Raw genomic sequence first — 21,444 nt, forward strand, 5'->3', positions numbered from 1 at the left:
TTCTGTACCTCTTCATTCTCAAAACCGGGAGCACGGAAGCCATCCTTGACTACTTGAAGTTTTCACACTGTCTTCCCAGAGGAAGATACCATTGTCTCAGTAGACCCCAGCATCCCAACCTTGGCAGAGGCCCCCAAATTGTTCTTGGACCCACCTGGCACCCTTGGACCACCGTCCTGGCCAGCCGGGATGGGGGATGGCGGACGGGTGGAGAAGGTGCTGTCTGGCTCGCTGGCCCAGGCGTCCGCGGCTGCGGTGGGAAGCCGGAAGAGCAGTCCTGGCCGGTTCCCCTCCACGTGAGTCAGCAGCTGCTTCTCCCAACCTACTTCTCCCCCCACCGCGTGCCACAGGTACCGCCAACACCGACAACTGCAAGGATTTGGACAACGGCAGTTTCAACAAACTTCTGGATCAACCCGAGTCCACGTTCACGTGACTGTACGAAGGATTCGTGCCACGAACAGGACCCGACTGGAAGCTGGCCAGAGTCAGGACCCGACAGCGGCCCTCCCCAGCACTCAGGGTCTCCCTGGCATGCACCGAAAGGGCCACGGCACCGTCTCTACTCCCCCAGACTCCCAAAGCACCAACAGCTACCGCAAACCCGCTGGTCGTGGGAACCAAGCCACCCCTCCTCACTGCTCCCAATGCCTCTACACGACATATTGTTAGCCCTATTTTTCTTTGTTTTTTTAATTTTATTTATTTATTTGAGGGAGAGAGAAGAAAGGGGAACACAAAGGGAGTGGGAGAAGGGAAGCAGGCTCCCCGCTGAGCAGAGAGCACAACGGACCAATCCCAGGACCCTGAGATCAGGACCCGAGCTGAAGGCAGATGCTTCACCGACTGAGCCACCCAGGCGCCTGGGGCGCCATTCTTCAAAACTAAACAAGCTGAGGCCCAGAAAAGTCCCGCGGCCAGGATCCTTCAGCTAGGGAACAGCAGGGGTGGGGACGACCCCCAGGGCCCGCTCGCCCCCTGGGCTGGCTCCTGCTCCACTGTGCTCTCAGATCCCAGTTTTCTGTCTACTGGGATATTTACGGCATTAAGAACTAAAGTCATAAAAAGATGATTTGATGACATGTACAGACAACATAATTATCTACCAGACAACTTTTCTCCCTAATGGAGCCAGAATGTTTTATTCTTAGTATTATAATTGAGCACAGGATAATTTTGAGATCCTGTAGGCTCTGCTTTACTCTGAGTGAGCGCTAAGGAGATGGCAACCAACACTGGGACCTCTTCCTACCGGAAAACTCACTACCAGATGGAAAAGGCCAAAGGTAAAGTGCCTTCGTGAGGAGACAGAAGCCCAGGTCACTGCGGCACCTGTGACAGGACAGTTGTCTGCCCCTGTGGTTCAGAGTCGGGCATGAGGCCAAGTGTTCAAGGTGTTCGGGTTGCACTTTCTGTACTAGAGGATGGTGGTGATGGCGATGGTGGGGGTGGGGGGAGGGGTGGTGGTGGTGATGAAGGCGGTGGTGTTCGTGGTGACGGTGAAGGGAGCGGGGCTGGTCACTGTGGGGACGACAGCAGCTACCGTCCGCAGAGCGCCTGCAGGGTGGCCAGGCGTGGCCAGGCGCTTTACTGCCTCTGGCTTATGGGATCCTCACACCAACCCTCTGAGGTAAGCTAATATTATCATCTTCCAATGAGGAAACTGAGGCTCAGCGTGGCTACCTGATGAGAGTGGAGAGGCAGGGGCTCTGGACTCCAAAGACACTGCTCCTCCTCTACCTCACGCTCCCCGAGGGACCAGCTGCACAGGGGACATTGTTCCTGCCAAGGAGCCATTCCCGGGCTCTGGCCCCTGAGCACAGATGCATGGGGCCGACCGCCCTTAGCCGCCGGCACTTGCTGTAGAAGGTGCAGGCTCATCCGAAAGGAGAGGGTTCGTCCTAAAGTAGGCCTTGTGTGTGGCAGACTCGGACCCCTCTCCCGCCTTCAGCAACGAGCGCAAGAAGCAAACTTCTTCCTATAAGGAAGGAAGAGCAGCGGGGGCTGACGGGCACTGGGAGGACAATGAGGGGCACTGTTGGGTTCCACACACCTCCCTTTCCTGACAGCCCCCCAACCTCTCTTCAGAGCCTGCTTCCTGCCCAAACCACTCCAGAGCCAAAGGCACAGCGACAAGGGCAGCCGTGAGACAGAGCAGCGGACACAGGTCCCCCCAAGCCCTCCCTCAGAGGCTGTCATGGCCACGCTGGCAGGCTCCTGCCAGCAATCGAAGCCTCTAGCACCTCAATTCAGCTCATGTTCCCTTCCCACCTGATGCAACAGGGCAGGAGAAGGCGGCGAGGGCCGGAGCTGGATGGAGGCCTCCGCCTGGCATCCTCCCGCTCTGGCCTCGGAGCTGCACAGGCCAGGCAGAGACCCAGCTGAGGAGGGCCATGGAGGAGTCCAAGGCGCTGGCTGGCGCCAGTCTCGCTCCCGACCCACAGGCACTGTGCGGCCAGCTCAGCTGTTGGACAAGACCTCCAGCCCACAAACGGGCACCAGGGACCCGGACTGAGCACCCACTCTCCTTCCTCTTCCTCTGCCAGGCCTCCCCGGCGATGGTTATCCCAGCCCAGAGGCCTCCTGGCTTCCTGCAGTGCCGTGCAGACACTCAGCTGACTTCCTGCCCTGGGGCCTGACCACTCTGGGGGGACAGCACTGCAGAGACGGCTGGTGAAGCTTCCCTGCAGACATCTGGCCCCTGCCCCAGGTCAGCAAACCTGAGCACTGACACGACACAGACCACCATGTCCCTCACGCAGCCCCTGCTGACAGACCCCAGAATGTTTAGGATGACCTGAAACGGAGGGCCCAAGGGGCCTGCACTCAGCTTCCTTTACTTATCCCCGGCCACAAAGTCCCCACTGTGCACGGCGTGCTGTCCTGACTTCCACGGAGTCAGCCATCAGCAAGACTGGCCCCCTGCCTTCTAGAAGCCCTGCTCCCAAAGGACCTGCCTGGAGAATGTGGAGTCCAGCACAAACCCAACTCATCAAAGTGCAGTGAGAATAATTCTGAGGTTCGAGTCATCTCCCCAAGTTCTTAATTTCCAGCCCTTTTTCCTACTTGGGCCCTAAGACTTGCCCAAGTTTGTCTCTGCAAAGGGGAAAATTACCTATTCCCCAGATGTTTCTACTCAGTAGGTCACAACCACAAGAGCGCTTATGGTGCCTGGGGTTCTCCGATGCAAACAGCATGTCCACACCCAGTCCTGGAGGCAAGTAAAACAAAGAACTTGGCCCAATGCACAGATCAGGAAACTGAGGCCCTGGGCAGCACCGGGACAGGCCAGTGCACACTACTGTCCAGTGGCAGTGGAAGCCATGGCCATGGCCTCTCTGCCTTGGGCTTTGGAGAATTCTGAGAAGGAGCCTGGCCTGAAGACACCCTCGGGTCTGGTCCCAGTCCGCCATCCCTGGTGTCAAGCTCCTGGGTGGCTGTAGCACAGCCATTTCCCTCCTCCAGGCCTCAGTCTGCAGTCAAGGAACTGAAGGAAGTTTGGTATTTCTGGGTGCTGCCATTCCACTGGGTGCCATAGGGAGCCCAGGAGCCAGGATGGTGTGCGGTCACACAGTTACAGAGAAGTATCTTGGCTGAGGGCCTGACACCACAGGGTCCCCTGTCCTACCTGGCTTCCAGCTCAGGGCCCCAGCCCCTTCAGGCTGGAAGGCAGCAGGAGTCCAGCCACAAGGAGATGTAGTCTTTCCAGCAGAAACTTCCCAGTGTGTCCCCAAGACGCAGGCACCTCCTGTGACCTTCTAGCTATGGCTGCACGTTGGCACAGCTGCCTGTGTTGGCGTGGGCTTGATAAACCTCTCCCGAGGGACTGCGGACAAAAGAGGCTGCCTTCTCTGGGGAACTCAGTGCCTCGGCCAGGCCACCCATCGGGACCCCCAGCGCTCTGCAGACAGCTCAGCTCACAGCGGCCTCGAGGGTTCCCTGCCTGCCCCTCAGGCACCCCAAAACCACTGTGAGGGGTATGCTCTTCGAAACTATTTTGATGGTTTCTAAACCACCTTGGGGAAAGGAGTCTACATTCCAGCTCTCTGGAAGGAAAGCCGTAGGCTTTAATGAGTTTCTCTGAAGCCCCAAGCTCAGGGCCAGCTAGGAAGGGTGGTCTTCCAGACTTCAGGAGGCACTGTGCCTGAGCTGGGGTGACCGGCTTCCTCTACACCAAGAAGGCTGGGGCACGACAGGGGCTGGCGAGAGCGGCCCCCCTTGGGGGCTCTGATGCTATTTCAACAGAGGTGTCTATGAGGCTGGAAGCAGCTAGGCACACCCAGGTGCCGGGGCAGCAGGCCCCACTCTCCACAGTCAACTTTCTAATGGCTCTGCCAAGAGCCAAGGACAGACGGGCTGGGGCTTCTTCGCTAGGGTGCCGCTGGGATGGCGGCGTCAGGCAAGGGGCCAGACACGCCTGGGCTCAGAGCCCTCTCTGCAGCTACTTCCTCACTGTGGACCTTGGGCAGCTCCCTCCACCCGAGCCTTGCTTTCCTCATCCACGAGCTGGACAAGCACAGCCCATGTCAGAGGGGGCCCGCAAGGAAGAAAATGAAACGTATAAATGTTCTTCATGAATCTAACCCGTTAGATGTGGTGTGGACCCTCCCACACCACATCAGGCCCGGAGCGAGGGGCCACACATCAGGCCCAGAGACCCGCCATCCAGCTGAGGGCTGGCAGCGTTAGGATCCTCTAGCTGATGTTTTCACATCGCCTGGCACTCGCCAGAGGCTCAGCTGGCAAGTCACATGTGCCGGGCACCCCCAAATCAAGCTTCTAGTAGCTCCAGTGAGCCCCTAACCAGGTCAGTCTGGACACAGGAAGAACGGACGCTCAGAGCCATTAAGGAACCACAGGACTCCAGCCACTAACTAGGCTGCCACACATCTCCTCCTATTTGGAGAGAATGTGGCTCTCAAGACATTTGGGCGTATTCTTTAAAAAAAAAAAAAAGTCCTATCATTATCAAAGGAAATAATTACAAAACATTAAATGAGAAAAGCGCGTTGCGCTGCGCTTGACCGTCATCTTCATCCAACACGAAGGTGCTCAGAAAAAGACCCTAGGACAAAGGACCCAAAGCCTTGGACCTGGCTGGCCCTCCCCACCCGAGTGTGAGCAGTGACATCCTCTCCACCCTGGGACCCAAACGGGACCACACTGGAACACGGACTCTCAGAAAGGGGGCATTTCTAATAGCTGCCATGTTGGGGACAATGGGAGAGAAGCGAGACTCCCAGGGACGAGATGGGACTTCCGGTCCCGAGGCCTGCAGGTGTGGGGGTGGCGGTGGGGGTAGAACCGTGAGGGCTTATTTTCCACTTGTAGCAGAACAAGCAGAAGGGAGTGGCGGAAGGCAGACTCTGCCTCTGACTCAGCCGAGGTCCTCCCCTCCCAGGACCGGCTGGGGCTGCGCCGTGGGAGGCCCGGGGTAGCAAGGCCGGGCCCTGTCGTGCGCAGGAACGGCTTCCTTCCCAGCCCCGCGGAGGGGCGGTGGCAGGAGCTCGCTCCTTCCCGTTACCAGAATGACCAGAGCTACTGGGTAGGGCTGCAGGAGGCTCAGTCTTCCCCAGGCTGCTGACTCGACCCCCTCCCGCTTGGGAGTTCCTGAGTCTGCAAGCTAGTGGCCTTTCAAAAGAGCCCTCCTGCGACTACTCACCTGCCCATGTCTGGCCCAGGGAGCCCCGAGGGCAGGTTCGCACCAGGTCATCCTAGCTCCCTTGAAAAGCAAGAGAGGCCAGAAGGGCATGAAGAGCATTTGCCAATAGTCAGGACTCAAATGAGCCATAGGTCCCGAAACTGACCAGGTTATATGAGCTCAAGGCGCACACATGTCACGGAATTCTGGGAAATCCCATTTTAACTGACAGTAACACAGAATATGGGCTCTGGTGCCTAGGACTGCCTCCTGAGACCCTCAGGCTATCAGCCATTCCTAACCTCCCTACTGTCCTGCTTGCTCTCAGCCGGAGACAGTGGTATGACTTGCTACATTCGGGTGACAATGCTGCCAAGACCCTCAAGGATGGTCACACCCCATCTCACACTCACAGGCCAGGACCATCCCTTTGCCGACGCCCCCTCTCGCAGGACGGGCAGCCCATTCTGAGGCTTACAGCCTCCACATGAATTAAGGGTTTGTGCCAACACCCGCTGGGCTGGTAAGGGTCCCCAAAGCCATAGCCCTCTTGGACACCAATAGCAAAACAAGGGGCTCCTCCTTGCACCAGACTCCTCCTCGCCTTTTCCCACCAAGACATGCCCCCCATAGACTGTCCTGGGCCGATAAAGGGCACATCGGATGCTGAGGGAACAGGAAGGGGGAAGAACCATCCAGCGCTGGGATTCTGCACAACGACCCCTCCTTGAAGGAGGCTCTACCACTCTGGGTGACAGGTCACTGCCGTCTGGAGCACTGCTTGGCACTAGAGCTGGGGCCAGCCCAGGTGCAGTCCCTGACCATGCCCCCTGCCCTAGCCTCTGGGGTCACTCATGCTACCCTTCCCCATGGAAGATCCTTCTGCTTCTCTGCCCCTTGTTTCTGCCCCATCAGCCACATCTCAGGTCTGTGAAGCACTATGTCTCATGTAATCTTCTTTGCTCTTGCTTATTGTCTGTCTACCCACACAAGGGGGAAGCTTCTAGAGACCAGGGCCTGCAGCCACCCTGCCCCACACTGCAGCCTTAGCAACAAGAGCAACATGCGGGCACACTAGGTGTGCACCCAGCGGCACTGCCCCCGAAGGAAAAGAATCCGCACAGAGGGAGGCAACAGGATCCGGCTTCTAGTTCTCCTGCCCTGAGGTGGCCCGAATACAGCAGGAACCCACAGAGAGGTTCTGGACTGAATGGAAGGTGAGAGACAGACCAGACATGGGTCCTATGTGGATATGAAGGAAACTCAGGTGGAAGCCGATTTGGCCCCCAGCATGGAGCCAGGCCAGGGACTCTGGGAAGCAGACATGACGTGGGCACGTTCTGGGTCTTCCCACACAAAATGCACACGCTTGTGTGTACGGGCAGTGTGGACACACGGCAGGCCCCACGACTGAGTGTGTCCTGCATGAGCACGGGGGCCTTAGGCTCCAGGGGCACCACTGTGGTAGGTGGGCAGGTGTTCCCGGCTCCACTGCTGGAAAACAGAATGGGCTCCTGAGAGAAAGCAAGTCAAGCCAGCTCCCCGAACGCCCAGGCAAACTATTCGAAAACAAAAAACCAAAGCAACAGCAGGGCCCTGGCCAGAGGCACCCCCGCTCCAAGCTGTGGGACGGGGCCGATGCTGGAAACGGCTCTTGAGCTCGGACGGCCTGGGAACGTCTGGTCACGCTGTGTTCGGTGCAGCCACTACGAGCCCCTGGACAGGCGGCAGGTTGACCGAGTCACATGAGACCTGTCGTCCAAGCCAGCGGAGTGGGTTCAGTGATGCTAATGGGAACCTGCGTTATTACAAACTCAGGGTACGAAAGAATCGACACATTCACCACAGACCTTGGACCACAGAGCCTACAAGAATTCAATTCTATTTTGTGCTGCGCCAAGAATTTTGTGGGGACTTTTTTTTTTTAAGACTGTGTCTGGGGGCGCCTGGGTGGCTCAGTGGGTTAAAGCCTCTGCCTTTGGCTCAGGTCATGATCTCAGGGTCCTGGGATCAAGCCTCACATCGGGCTCTCTGCTCAGCGGGGAGCCTGCTTCCAACTCTCTCTCTGCCTGCTTCTCTGCCTACTTGTGATCTCTGTCAAATAAATAGAATCTTAAAAAAAAAAAAAAGACTATGTGTCTGCTTTTCTTATTGGTTAGAGTGAGAAACTGGTGCTAAGCTCACGTGTTTTGTTTTCATAAGGACTGTTTCTTTCATTTTTCTGTTTTAAAGGATCAAATTCCTATTTCTTGTCACAGTTCCGCAGTGCGTTTGAACCTGCAGATTCCATGGGCTCATTGGGCTGGAAGGCGCCTCAAGAGCCCCCACTCAGTGTCACAGCTGTTTAGAGAAAGGACTGAGAACCATGACATTTGGTGCTGGCTACCTCTGGGGTGGATTCCAGAAGCATCTCCCTTTTTGTTCTTACATTTCTGAACTGTAATGTTTTTGCCTTCTAAACTTGGAAATTTTTACGTGTATGCATTAATTTTGTAAGCAGAAGAAACAAGAAATTTAAATGAATCTAGAGAGGATCCTGGGTGGCCCAGTCATTAAGCGTCTGCCTTCAGCTCAGATCATGATCCTGGGGTGCTGGGATCAAGCCCCGCCTCAGGCTCCCTGCTCGGCGGGGGGCCTGCTTCTCCCTCTCCCTCTGCTGTTCCCCTGCGTGTGTTCCCTCCCTCACTGTCTCTCTCTCGTTGTCAAATAAATAAATAAAATCTAATAAATAAATAAATAAGTCTAGAAATCATCTGCTTTCATATATAAGCGTCTGTCCCTACTCCAACAAGAACATTGCTATGTGCCAAGACTGCAGTCCTACATGCCACTGAGGATGTAGTGGCACGTAAGTGTGAGAGAGATGTCACTTCATGTAACTCCCTATTACCAGACCCACTTCACAGATGAGGACACGGAGGCTCGGGGACCCACAGCTAGATCTGCAACCAGCTCTGTCTGCTTCCCGGGGCCCTGCTCTCAGGCAGCCTGCTTCCCTGCCTCCCCACAGACCTGAGGGCTCCTTTCTCTCTGCCCCTTTTCCTGCCTGGCCCCTGGAAACAGCTGTCCTAGTAAACCACAAATAGTACAGAGGCCACAGACTGGGTGGGCACTCTGGAGATGTCTGGGTCACTCTGGTGACCCGTCTCCCAAAGTTGAAGAGCGGGGTCAGTTCCTGGCCTCCCCCAGCAGACCGTGTGAGGCAGGGGAAAGGCGTGGGCCAGCAGAAGCCTGGGGGAACGGCTTTGCTAGGTGTGAAACTGAAGAACACGCCAGCGTGTTCGGGAATACGGACGCTGCAAGGCAGGTGGTGGAGGCCTGGCCGTCGCTGGTGCTGCCTGACACTGTGTGCCACCCTAGGAGGCTTCAGGACCAGAAGCCCCAGGCCCCCTCTGCCAGGGTTGCAGGCCACAGACCCCAGACCAGATGTCGAGCAAGCCCCCTCCCACGTGCTTCCACCTGCCCAGTCCTGCTGACATGTTCACGCTGTTTCCCAGAAGGTGCTCTGTGAAGGGGTCGGCCCCGACACATGCGTGCAAAAGGCTGCGTTCTCCAGTCCCTCAGACACACAGCACATTCCTGCTCAGAGAAGCATCACTTTTCGGAGATGTGTGTCCCTGGGCTAGACCTTGGAGAACCTTCTCTACGAATCCAGCACAGGAAGAGAGTCTGTAAAGTCCCCCTCGGGAAACGGGCACAAAGGTGCAGAGGAGTTCCCAGCACCCGGACAGACTTACCTTCCCCGCCCCCAGAAGGCGGGGCAGGAGCTGCGGGACAGGACAGGCTGCCAGGGGCAGGACTCCAGGACCGCATTCCTCCTCTCCACCTACGCTCCCACCCCTGCCTGGGAAATCTTCTCTGGCCTTTCTTCCTCCGACCCTGCTTCCAGGGCCTCCTAAAGGCTGCCCCGGGCGCATGGGCTCAGCCACACTCCTGACTGTACCTCCCAGCTGCGAGTCCCACACCTGCCACGGTCAAGTCACCAACCATGTCTCTGCTACCCTGTCCTCAGCGGTGAGCTGAGGGTCACAGGGTCTCTGTTTCCGGGGGCTGAGTTGAACATCAGGAGAGCTCGCACCCACCGGAAGCAGAAGGGGTCAGAGAAGGGCCTGCAGCCTCGTCCCGGCGCCCCAGTGTTTCCCAGGGCCCCGGGGTGCTGCTGGGGGGCACAGGGGAGCACGCGCCTCGCCCGGGCAGAAACAGCCTCCTGGCTCTGTGCGGGCCGCTGCGGGCCACCCAGGCACGGGGCGGCCTCAGCCGGGGATCAGGCCGGCCTGTGGGAATGGAGTCTGGGGCGGAGCACGGGACAAAAGCCCGGGCAGCAGAGGCCTTTACATGTCGGAGCAGTCGTCCCTCCCTTATTTCACAATGTGGCTCCAAAACCACCTCGCAGGGCCAAGTTCTGTTACCACAAAGTTAATATCCTCTAGCAACTTCCGAGCTGGTTGTCTGCCTCCGGGGCCAGGACACATCTGGCCGGCAGAGAGATTTCTGGATCCCTGGCCAGGGTGAACTTTCTAGGGGCTTGTCTTGAATGACGAGAACCCCAGGGCCACTCCCCAACCCCCCTGCGGCCTCCCTGGAGTTTTGTTCCACCACACTGAGAGGAACAGCCTCACCAAAATTCTTCGAGGGACAGGAGAAAATGCAGGCAGTGAGTGAAAGCAGAAGGAAATGAACAATCGTCTTTGGCCCACGCTCCTGAGGCATGGCAGCGGCAGACGAGCCGCCTGGAAAAAGGCTGGGAGCATTGGGACTGGACAGGCAACCCAGCACACCCTCCCAGAGCCACGCACCGTGAGAACGCCGTTTTCATTTAAAAAAAAAAAAAAAAAAAATCACGTTTTGTGCCCTGAGATACACTGAATGACTCCTTCGGACGCCAGGGCCCCAGTTAGCCAAAACTCACAAACCCTGGCCGCTCCTTTTCCGCTGCCCCCTCTCCAGCGCCGTGTTCTTATTTGCCACTTGAGGAGCACAGGAAAAGGCCACACAGGGGCCAAGTTTCGGCTCGGCAGAACTTTAGCCAATCGGGTGGGCCGCGTTACATCACCCCCGCATTCCTGACCGCCAGGGTAACAGTATCGGGGCCCTTTCTATGAGTAGCTTTCAGTGAGAAACCGACAAATTCCAGTCGCTTTCCATACAGGGAAACTAAGGCATGGGGCCATCTAGATCAGAGGCTGGGATAAATCTCTTAAAGGGCTCAACAGTAAGTATTTGAGGCTCTGTGGCCCATCCAGTCTCTGTTTTAACATGAAAATCATCACAGGCAATTTACTAAGTAAGCTAACATGGCTATGTGCCAATAAAACTTTATTTGCAAAAACAGGCAACAGCCTGTGGGCTGTGGTTTGCCGATCCCTGATCTAGATGATTTGAGGTGACAACTGTCACTTTACTGGAAAACACTGCCCACAACTGTAGAGTTAGGAACCCACCCCACCACACATGCCCCAGGGGTCCACCTGGCAGAAGTCTATTTAGAATGCTGAACCTATTACAAAATAGTAAATCACCCCCGCACAGAACTCCACGGACACTGGGCCCTGGTCCTCCACGGTCCTGCTCTGTGATGAGGGCATTCCCTATGCCCTCCCAGCATGGGCTCAGCGGCTCAGGGGCTCATGGCTCCCCTCTGTTCCACCTAAAACCCTGGAGAAACCAGAGACGGCCCCAGCAGACTGAAGCAAAGGCTAGGCGAGCTCCCTGGGATACACGGCCTCTGAAGAGACCCACCAGGGTCCCAAAACCCAAGATGAGGACCGTGCTCCCCCTGCTCCCTTCCTTCTCCAGGATGGCAGGTTTGTGGGCCGAGCCTCATGGCCAGCACCCCGCACCGTGGGCTCTCTAGGGCCTGGGCCGGGGCAGTCGGGAAGGTCCACAGAGGGAGCAGCCCTTCAGCTTCATACACCGCCTCGTGCCAAGCCCCAAGCATGGCTGTGAGAGCCCGCGACACCTCACACAGCTGCCTGAGCCCCACCGAGGCCACCGTCAGTGCCCCATTAGGGCGCTGCTTGCTGTCACTGCTTCGAAATGGTCTCAGGTTTCAATAATAATCCAATCGTAGCCTACTTCATCCAGATTGGTGACAACTGTCACCTCAGATCGTCTAGACAGTTCCAACAGCTGGTGGAGTGGGGGCCAGATCAGGGTCCCCTGGCAATGTCATGGGAGAACCTAGCTGCCATCCCAGAACTGGGTACTGACCTTTGAGCCCATCCCTGTCACTGTCTTCAAACCAGAGAGCCCTTCGTGTCCAGGGATGATCTGTCCCATCAAGGACCCACCAGAGCTGAGGAAGGAGACCTGCTTCCAGCCCAGCCTCAGCTCCATGATACCAACCTCCCCCCACTGGCTCTCACCCTCTGTACAGACACCCAAGGTGGGAAGGGCCTGGCACCCTGAGCTCTGCCCAGGGTGGAACTTGCAGGCACACCAGGCCCTGGGGGTTTGGGTACCACTCTGGACCTCAGTCTCTTCTGCAAAATGGGAAGAGCAATCCCCACTTTCCAGGACTGCAATGAAGACAACACAGAACACCACAAACATAAATCCCGTCTCTGGCCCACAGGTGAGGTAGGTAGGGACACGTAGGCATTGCAAGCACATGGTCACACGTGGTGAGAGCCATCAGTGACGCGTCTATCCGTTCACTGGGGTTTCAGAGAGTGGGACTCAGGCCACAGGAGGTACACGTCTCCGGCTAAAGGTTCCCAGCATGAACCAAGCTGTCCTCATTCCCAGGGAGAAGGGAATGGCAGGATGACCAGGCATCTGACCCAAACTAATGCAGAAAGCTCCAATGTCTCACTGTTCTGGCTTTGCTGCTGCCTGAGAGGAAAAGGAAGCTGTATCTCACTTGGTTTGCGTCCCCAAGGACAAAGCTGGTTATCTTCCTCTTCCCTCTGATGAATGTTTATATGCCTTCTTGATCTGACCTGTTTGCACAATGGTCTCCTGGGTGCACTCTTGAGACCAGATCCCCAAGGCAATGGATTCAGAGGGTCCCAGACCTAGAAAATGACATCTGATCCCTTCTCAGGGACCTGATGGCCTTCCCTGGGCTCAGCACTAAGACCCACTCCTTACCCCGCCTGAGAGGCCCAGCCCTGAGTTGGCCCTGCCAATCCCTTGCAGTCCCTCCTGGGCACCCCCTCGCACGAGCCTGCATTGCCCTGAACTTGCCAAGCCCGCCCCACCTGCCCACGTTTGTGCTCACTGTCCCTCATCACCTGTGCCTGGCTGAAGGCGTCTTGTTATTAGATCACCTCCTGAGTGGCCGCCTTGTCACTCTAACCTAAAGCGGGCCACATACCCCCTCCCACCTGGCATCCACATCCGGCCCATTTTATTTTCTTTATAGCACCTACTGGCACCTGCAAGTCTCTTGCCTGTTGTTCATTATCTACCCCTCTTTCTAGAAAGTAGCTTCCATGAAAATGAGAACCGAGCGCAACCTGTAGAGACCCCCTCAGGGCCTTGCTGAGTGCCCGGCACTCATGGGTCACCAGCGCACGAGACCAGGAGAGACAGAGAGGAAGAGTGAGAACACAGCCTGAGTTCTGGGATGCTCGATGGTACAGAGGGGCCACACTCGGTCGCATGGCAAAAAGAGGGCAGGCATTCCCACGGCAGCTCTGGTCAATCCCAGAGCCAGGGGCTTAGCTCCAGGCTTCCTGGCCTCTGAGCCCAGCACTGCGGTGGGGTGGGGTGGGGAGGCTCTGCCATCTGCTCCCCTCGAGTCCCTGTGAACAGGAGCGCTGGGGGTGGGGGAGTAGGGCTGCATCCTCCTGCTTCTTTCCCGTGGCTGTCACTATCACCGGCCTGATTCCTGACCCGGCAGGGCCCTCTGCCCCGTGCCCGGCAGCTGCCGCAGCCTGCAGCTTTCCCAACATGCGCTGCAGCTTCACCGCGCTTCCTGTCCTCAGCCCCGGGGCCTGTGGCCTCCAAGCTCTGCAGCTTGCAGAACCGCGGCCTCCCCTTTGTCACCCTCGCCGGGGCGGGAGCAGCTTCCTGCCGTTGCTTCCTCCATGGTATCTCGTGCTCATGTCTTGGCTTCTCGGTTCTCCAGAAACCCAATTAACAACCCCTCGCGGTGAGCCCTCCGTGGACACGTGGGCGGTTTCTGTCCCCTGCCAGGGCCCTGGCTGCTCCAGGCAGCCTTCCCCACGCTCTCCGTGCACGAGCTCTGGCAAGGAAGCAGCTGCAGCCCCCACCGCTGCGACCACCCGCTCCACACGGATTAAATGCATTAGAGGGTCCTGCACTATCTCAGGGACAGGGCTGGCGCCTGGTGGCCTTCAGTGACACATTACCAACGCGAGCTCACTGCTACTGCCAGGGAATGGTGCTTCTGGTCGTTGCGCTGTATTCTGGAACCAACCACCTCTTTTGTTTTCCAAGACAGAAAAGAAAGCCACCCCACTCCCTCCCCAAAAGGAGCTATCCAAGAGCCCTACTATGCCCAACTTTCAAAGGGGGCATTGTTCATCATTTGGCCGTAAACAGGCAATTACCAGCCACTCCAAGTCCAATCGAACCAAGCTCCCACCGGCTTGGGGACTGCAACTTGCCCTCTCGTGTGGGCTTTCCTGTCTTTAGTTCTCGACTGGGGCCCGATGCTGAGAGCAACAGCAGTAACTCAGGACAGCGGATACTGCAAAAATGTTGTAAATAAACAGCCCTGTCCGAAGGGGAGATTCTCTGTCCTTGGGACGTGGAGGGCTGTGCTGCGAAAGGGGCGACAGTAAGCTTCTACCCTGTGCTGGAGCCATGGAAGCCAGCGGCCGCCCTGGGCAGAGGCACAGACTCATGTCGGATGGGTCGGCTCAGGGTCAGCCTCGTAATTAAGCACAGGCCCGTCTCAGGGACATGGCTCTGCGCCTCCCCGTCTCCCACCCTCCCTGGAGCTCTCTCAGCCCCACAGGCTTGCCAAGGGCTTGGAGCGCCTTCCCAGGAGGTGTTACCCCAGCATCCCCAATAAGGAAGCTGGAAGACGGCAGGGAATCCCAGAATCCCTCCAGGGCTGTCAAGCATCACATCCCCTGCATCCTTCTGGGCTGCGCCGGGATTACATGCCCTGCTAGTAGATCCACAGAAGCCACCTCAGATGCCACGTTTCCAGAGCTGCTGCCCCAGCTGCTGTGAACAGATCAGCTGTGGCACCGCTGAAGTGGAATCCAGCAGGACAACCACTCAAACCTATAAGAGAACCCTCCTGCGGCCCTAAGCTGCCCTCAGCCTTCTCCAGCCCAGAGTGGCACCCACTTTCAGGCGGGCAAGGACTGAGAAGCTTCGGCACAGGAGTCAGAGGTCTAGGGACAGGGTAGGAATCGAGCTTCACAACAGGGAAAGACAGCCCGGTTGGCAAAACACCGAGATGCAAGTATTTGGGGGGTGGGAGGGTTTCAAGGGTGGCTGCGGAAACCAAAGGAATTGTACTGGTTGACTACACTTCACTTTTACTGAGAAAAGATCAAGAAAACGGACAGAGTGAGGGCTGCAGGTCAGATACCAAGACAGACATACATCCAGCAGACACTAAACTGAGTAGTTTAAAGGAAGCGGTCTTTGGGGATTAAGGCTCTGTTTTCTCTGCCCCCTGAGGTCCGTGACTCAGTTGACTTGGAAGCTAAAGACCAGAGGAAGCCATCGGCCTGTTGTACACTTCCAAAATGTCTGAGCCTCAAACACAGACCAACACAAGCGCTGCCCCTGCCCTGGGCTTGCCCACTACCATCTGCCGACGGACTCCTGTCTCCCCACAGCTCTTAGTCTGGGCGGCTCACCCCACCTGTAAGGAGCTTTCTCTGGGGTACTGTCCCTCCCCTGCTTAAAACTCTCTGAAGCCCCCTGCCTGCATCAGAATAAAAGCCAGAGGACTCGAGTGTGCCTACAGAGGAAGCCCCCATGCGGGGCCCCTTGCCCCCACCAGGCCCCATCTCACCCGCAGCAATTCCAGGGCTGCCCCGTGGCTTATTTCCCTCCTGAGGCCGAGTCTACTGTGCTGTGAGAACACTCTGGAAGCCTGGCCTCTTTCAAAGGCTCCCACAAGCCCGAGACACCCAGCACACACAGCCTGTGGACAGGACATAAACAGTCCCACTGGGTTCCTGCTCATTCACGCTGCCCCGAAGCCCAGACTCCGGACGGTGAACAGGGATTCCGAAGCCGCCTTTAAGAACCCAGGCGCAGGGACTGGCCTCCCACATGTCCAACGCTGCATGTTAGCTGTCTTTCCAGACAGTTCTAAGGCAGCGTAAGTCGACCCCAAGCTCTCTCTGGAGCTCGGGAAGGTTCACCCTCAGGGAGGGATGCTGCTGCTCCGCCGGCACAAGGACTCAGCAGGGCCACCCAAGGACCGGGAAGTTAGAAAACTGGGCTCCTGCATCCCTTCTTCAGCTTACGCCTTTCCAAGTCCAGGCTGACCCAGTGCCTCCTGACGGAGGGGCCTTGACTCCTGGTGCTGTCTCCACACAAGGTAAGTCCATCCGGGGCCTCTGCAGAGTCACCAGGCTGGGCCCTGTTGCTCCCAAAGCCCGCCCCGTCGGGGAGCTCCCGGAACACCCTGGCACTGGGGACCCTGGGTTCAGACCCACGGATTCAGGCCCTGAAGTCAGGCCCAGGAAGCTGCAGGCCCTCTCAGCCATGCCTGCGCACATGCACACACAGTCAGAAGCCCAGGACTCGAAGAAGCAAGACGACAGGCTCACAGCACAGCGGGGTGCAGAACTGGGTCCCAACCTGAGTCTTCGAGCTCCAGACACAGCTGTGCTCCCAATGACAGGCCCTGCTTCGTCTCCGTGGTACTGTGGGAGTGTCTATCCCGGGGCAGCCGGGCAAAACCCCCACCGGGGAGGCCTGGAGCCCTGGGTCCAAACCCCAATAAGGCAACTCAACAACTCGGACAAGACACAGAAGTCTCTGGGCTCCACGCCCTCTCCTGGGGAACAGAGACACAGCCGAGGACCTCTGAGCGGCAGAGACAAAGAATCGCCACAGGGAGGAGGTCACAGCGATGAATGACAGGTCCTTCTTTTTGACAAATTTTTCCCCCTTACTCCTCAAGTGTCACCGCCAGTAGCCTGATGGCAGAGAGGGAAACTGAGCCCCTTTCTGATTCCAAAACTCTGAGGGCTGACCCTGGGCACACACAAGCATGTCACGCTGATGAGCTCAGTCAGGGCCGCCAACAACACGGCAGGTGCACATGGTGCTACCCCACCTCGACGCTGGGCCAACACGCGCCAAGGGGTCAAGAAGTCGCCCAGGGTGAGGCTCGAGCCCACCCCACGGGCAGAGCCAAGGCCTGTTCTCCACCAGCCCTCTGTTTCCCCATGTCCCTGCCCACAGTCTGCTTCTTCTTCAGCGGGCTGGGGGGCAACACAGGGTTCCTCAAAACCCTCCCCTCCAGGCCCCTGGAGTTGAAGCAAAGAGGTAGAAGCCACCTAGCCCACAGACCCTTCCCACTCTGGCCTCCATGGAGTGGGACTAGAGATGTCCTCAGGTGTGCTGGCCTCCACAGGACAGGGCCACCAGCTTGCAGGCCTCTGTGCCCAGGACCAGAGCAGTGCCCAGCAGCTGCAAATGCTCCAAGCACACCTGGGGAGCACGAGGGGCTCCCACCCAAACGACCGGCTTCTGAAGCAGAGGCCCTCAGGAAAGCCCTGGGCACCCTAGAGTGGTGTTGCCTCACATCTTCTAAGACACCCTTCGGCTCAGAAAGGCCTACAATTAAAGCATGGAAAATCACCAAGTGGCACTAAAAGCTGCCTCGCTGGCATGTCCCCAGCTGAACTCCTTCTATTTTCCTTTTCCCGGGAGATCAAATCTATTGTGGCAACACTAGGCCCCAATCTGAGTGACCTTAAGCGGATTGCTTCTGCAACCTGGTGGCTGCAACAGGGGATGGCAAGAAGTGATCCAAGCATCTGCACAGGGGTTTCCCTGAATCATGAGAACCCCCATCAGGGGTGCTGCACTGTCCCTGACAGGCCTACTGACAGAAAAGAAACCCTGGACAGAACTGAAACTAGTCTCCCGCTCAGCCCTCTCCGCTCCCCCACGGCCAGCAGGACCCCAGCCTCATGCTGACATCACCTCTCCCCGGAGTGGCGAGCCCTGCTGATGCCCAGAACCAGAGCAAAGGGAAACAGGCGACAGAGGGCAGCTTCGAAGTTCATCGGCATGCGAGCCACTGTCGGGATCCACCCTGCCGGACTCCTCCCCTCGCCCATGAGAAACAGGAACTGCCATTCCCATTTTACAGACACGGAAGTGGAGGCCTACAGAGGGTGACTTGCCCAAGGTACACAGCTCAAAAGTGGCAGAGGGGGAAACTGAGCCCCTTTCTGATTCCAGAACCGAGGCCTTCGCTTCCACACCCACCAGGTCCTGTAAGGGTCGCCAGGGTCGCCCACCTGGAAAGGCCAAGTGGGCTGTCCTCGTGGAGGACAGATCACAGCAGCAGGAGGAGCCCTGAACCCAGAGTCAGGAGGCCCAAGGTTAGCGCTCCTGGCGTCCTGAAGAGCCACGTGGCTCTGGGCAAGTCGCTGACTCTCCTGGACTCCAGAGGCCTCACCATCAAGTGAAGAGACTGACAGAGGCAGATGGCTCGGCAGTGGCTGCCATGATGGCAGAGAGGAGGAGTCTATGACCTCCCAGTTCAACCAGAAAGACTGCTGCGACTGACCAGCACTGAGAGCACGCGCTGGACCAGCGCCCAGAGCCGCCACTCCCGGCCAACCACCAACCACTTGATGGTCTAAGTTTTTGGGTTTTGTTTTTTTTTAAATATTTAATTTATTTATTTACTCATTCATTTAAGGGAGAGAGAGAGTGCATGAGCCAGGGAAGTGGGTAAGGAGCAGAGGGTGAGGCACAAGCAGACTCTACTCCGAGCAGAGCCCAACATGGGGCCAATCCCGTGACCCTGAGATCATGACTTGAGCCAAAACCCAGGGTCAAACCCCTAACCGACTGAGCCACCCAGGCGCCCCCTAACGATCCAAGTCTTAAAGACTCTCTCCCTTGGTTCAAGCCCTTCCTGATTGTTTCCTTATCAGAAGCAGCGACTCCCATGTGCCCACAGTTGGTTTTGCCTTTACTTTTATTAAGCATCTATTTCATTCCAGTTAGCGATCCCGGGCTTTCTGGGACCACCTGTACTCTGTGCTGTATGGGGCGGCCCATTGCTGAGGGCCTCTGTCTGCAGTCAGTGCGTCCTCCAGGGCAGCAGGAATGGTCTAGGGGTGCAAGGCAGCAGCAAACGAAAACCAGCCCAGCAGCCAGCTGGGGCCAGAGCAGACAGGAGGAGGCTGCGAAGGTTCAGACACACCAGGCCTGAGCCCAGGGACTTTGCCAAGGAAAAGCACAGCTGGCTGGGGCTGCTGGGGCCGCCTAAGGAGGGAGGTCACGCACCCAAGGGTGCGAGGGGGCACCCCATATGGTGGCTGAGGAGGGCCCCTCCCTGGTGGAAGGCAGCCCCCACTGGCAAGCTGGACAGAGAGTGGAAGGCTGACCCAGGGACGCGCTGCCAACAAAGAGCCACGAGCTGCTGATGAGTGTCTGTGCTACCCCTCCGATGGCTTCCGGCACCAGCGTCTTACTCCGCAGAGCCCCCACAGCCCCAGCCAACCCGGCCGTCCCGGAGACGAGTCCTGGATCAACTCTCAGCAGAGCTTCTAGTCTGAGGCTGCTCCCCTACGGCGTGCCGCCCCCGGCCAGCTTTCTCGGGCCCCTCACACATCTGCTAACACAACAGTTGCTGCCTGTTCTGGGGCTTCTCCTCCAGGAGGCTGGAGGACTGAGTGCGTGGGCAGCTGCGATCAATCAAACCTCTGTTTCAGCAGCCCGACCCCTCCTCACAAACGTCTCGCTTCTGTTTGAAGCACTGTTGAGAAATACAGCGTGCTGCTCCTGCAAGCCAACTAGCTCAGAATTAAAAATACAGCAAGACTGGGACGCCCAGGGGCATGGCATTCTGTGGGTAATCTTTTTAACTATCGCTTTTTTCCCCGAGATCTTTGCTCACATACATGTGACCTGTGTCTGAAGGGCCACGCACAGCTCAGGTCTCGCTGGGAGTCAACCAGCGCTTGGTAGTCAAGCCCGGTCTCAGAGAAGCAGTAACTCATCACGTCAGCAAAGTCCCGCCAGTAAACAACTCCTGAGCTCAGGCCGGGCCCTGCTCTCAATGGCACACATTGTCATTCTGCAAACAGAGGCTTCAGCTTCACATAAAACATCAGGCAGGAAGGGTCACGTGGGGAAAGCTGAGGGGGAGGTCAGCCAAATGTGACCTGGGCAGGGGCAGGCCCAACTGCCCCTCTGGGCCGCCTTCAAGCAGCTGCTCTGAGAGCCGAGTGGTGGCGAGGACAACAAACAGGGCGGGCTGGGCCTTCCTGGCCGGGTCCTGGCGCCATTTCTCCCACGGGGCACCTTCCTCTCTGCAACCATCGTCCCTCCTTCCGAAGCCGGATGGCTGGGGCGCCTGCAGCCTCGGTCGGCATCCATGCCCACGAGCTGGGCACTGAGGTTTTAAGAAGACGTGAGCAAAGACAGTGTGTAAGCGATTTCTAGCTCTGGACGCTCCGCGCCGCGGCCTCACTGCCTGAGAGGGACACTGCTGTAGCCGGTGGGCCAGCTGCGCCAGGGGTGAGGTGGGAAGGGGTGGGGCCTCTGGTGGGCTCCCAGGATCACGTCTCCCTAGCCCGGTGGGCAACAGGCGTGACACAAAATGCCCACACACAGCCCCCTCCTCTGGTGGTAGCAGTTCCGACTCTGTCACCACTTCACGCCCCTTGGCTCTGAGCACAGAGCTCACCACGGGCCGGGCTGAGCCGCAGGGCAGGCTCCTTCCCATTTTCAAAAGGAAAGGCTGAGGCAAGAAGAGGAACAAAGAAGAAGAAGTAATCGGCAAGGACAGAAAAGGGAGGGGGGAAAACAGAAGGAAGACATGGGCAGATACAGAAAAACGGGAGCCCTTCTCATGCATGGAGCGTGCCTCCTGGGACCGTCACCCTCTCTCCCAGTCCCACCTCTGGAGTCGCCCACAATGAGCCCGTGCCTTCCCTCCCAAGACGTGCAGCAGCAATGCTAACGGTAACCGTCGACACATGCCAGCCAGGGCGCCGGGTTGTGCGCGTGTGTGTGTGTGTGTGTGCGCGCATGCAGAGAAAAACAAGGAGACATGCACAGACGTCTCCATAGATACAGACGCATGCGTACATGCCGACACATCTCACACACGTGCACATGCATGCACACTATTTCCCTTCCTCCCCCCCGACCCCGACAGTCCTGGGGGGCAGGAGCGGCGGCAGAGGCAGAGCAGTATGATCCGCTGTGCAGAAACGGGAGGCCATGTGCCAGGGCTGCCAGCCTCCTGCCACTCCTCTGGAGGCCTTCTGATGTGCTGATGTCCCCCCGGCAGCCCCCAAATGCAGACCCAAAAGTGAACACCGTGTTCCAGAAGGATCTCAGGAGGGGCCATAATGGATGAGGCTGGAGGGGCTCTGGGTACCCGCCTTGCTCTGGGTGCCCTAACAGCTGGAGGAGAGCGCCTGCGTGTTCATCGCAGGCCGGCAGGTGTGCCCAGCCCCAGTCAGCGCCTGCAGGAAGCTGGGGTTTGTCAGAACTCCCAGTCACTCCAACCGAAAAGGCGCTGCGTACCCATCTCGCACATCTGGTCCCAGATCGACACACACAAAGGGGCTCCTTCACAAAGATGCTCCGTTACCATCCCTTGCCGGCCCCCCCGCCCCCCCCCCCCCCCCCCCCCCCCCCCCCCCCCCCCCCGT

The 21,444-nt window shown here is 57.8% G+C and overlaps 1 protein-coding gene across 2 annotated transcripts in view; it reads right to left on the reverse strand.

Annotated features, from left to right (window-relative positions):
* FAM53B (family with sequence similarity 53 member B) overlaps positions 1-21,444 on the reverse strand; it is a 72,075-nt gene that overhangs the window by 26,771 nt on the left and 23,860 nt on the right. The window contains exon 4 of one of the 2 annotated variants that reach the window (XM_032312299.1): positions 5,663-5,722. The exons of the other annotated variant lie outside the window; for it this stretch is intronic. Within the exon in view, the coding sequence (XP_032168190.1) occupies positions 5,663-5,722 (60 nt within the window). The remainder of the gene's footprint in view (positions 1-5,662; positions 5,723-21,444) is intronic. 2 annotated transcript variants of the gene reach the window in all.

Source organism: Mustela erminea, chromosome 14, assembly GCF_009829155.1.
Source record: "Mustela erminea isolate mMusErm1 chromosome 14, mMusErm1.Pri, whole genome shotgun sequence".
Classification (NCBI taxonomy): domain Eukaryota; kingdom Metazoa; phylum Chordata; class Mammalia; order Carnivora; family Mustelidae; genus Mustela; species Mustela erminea.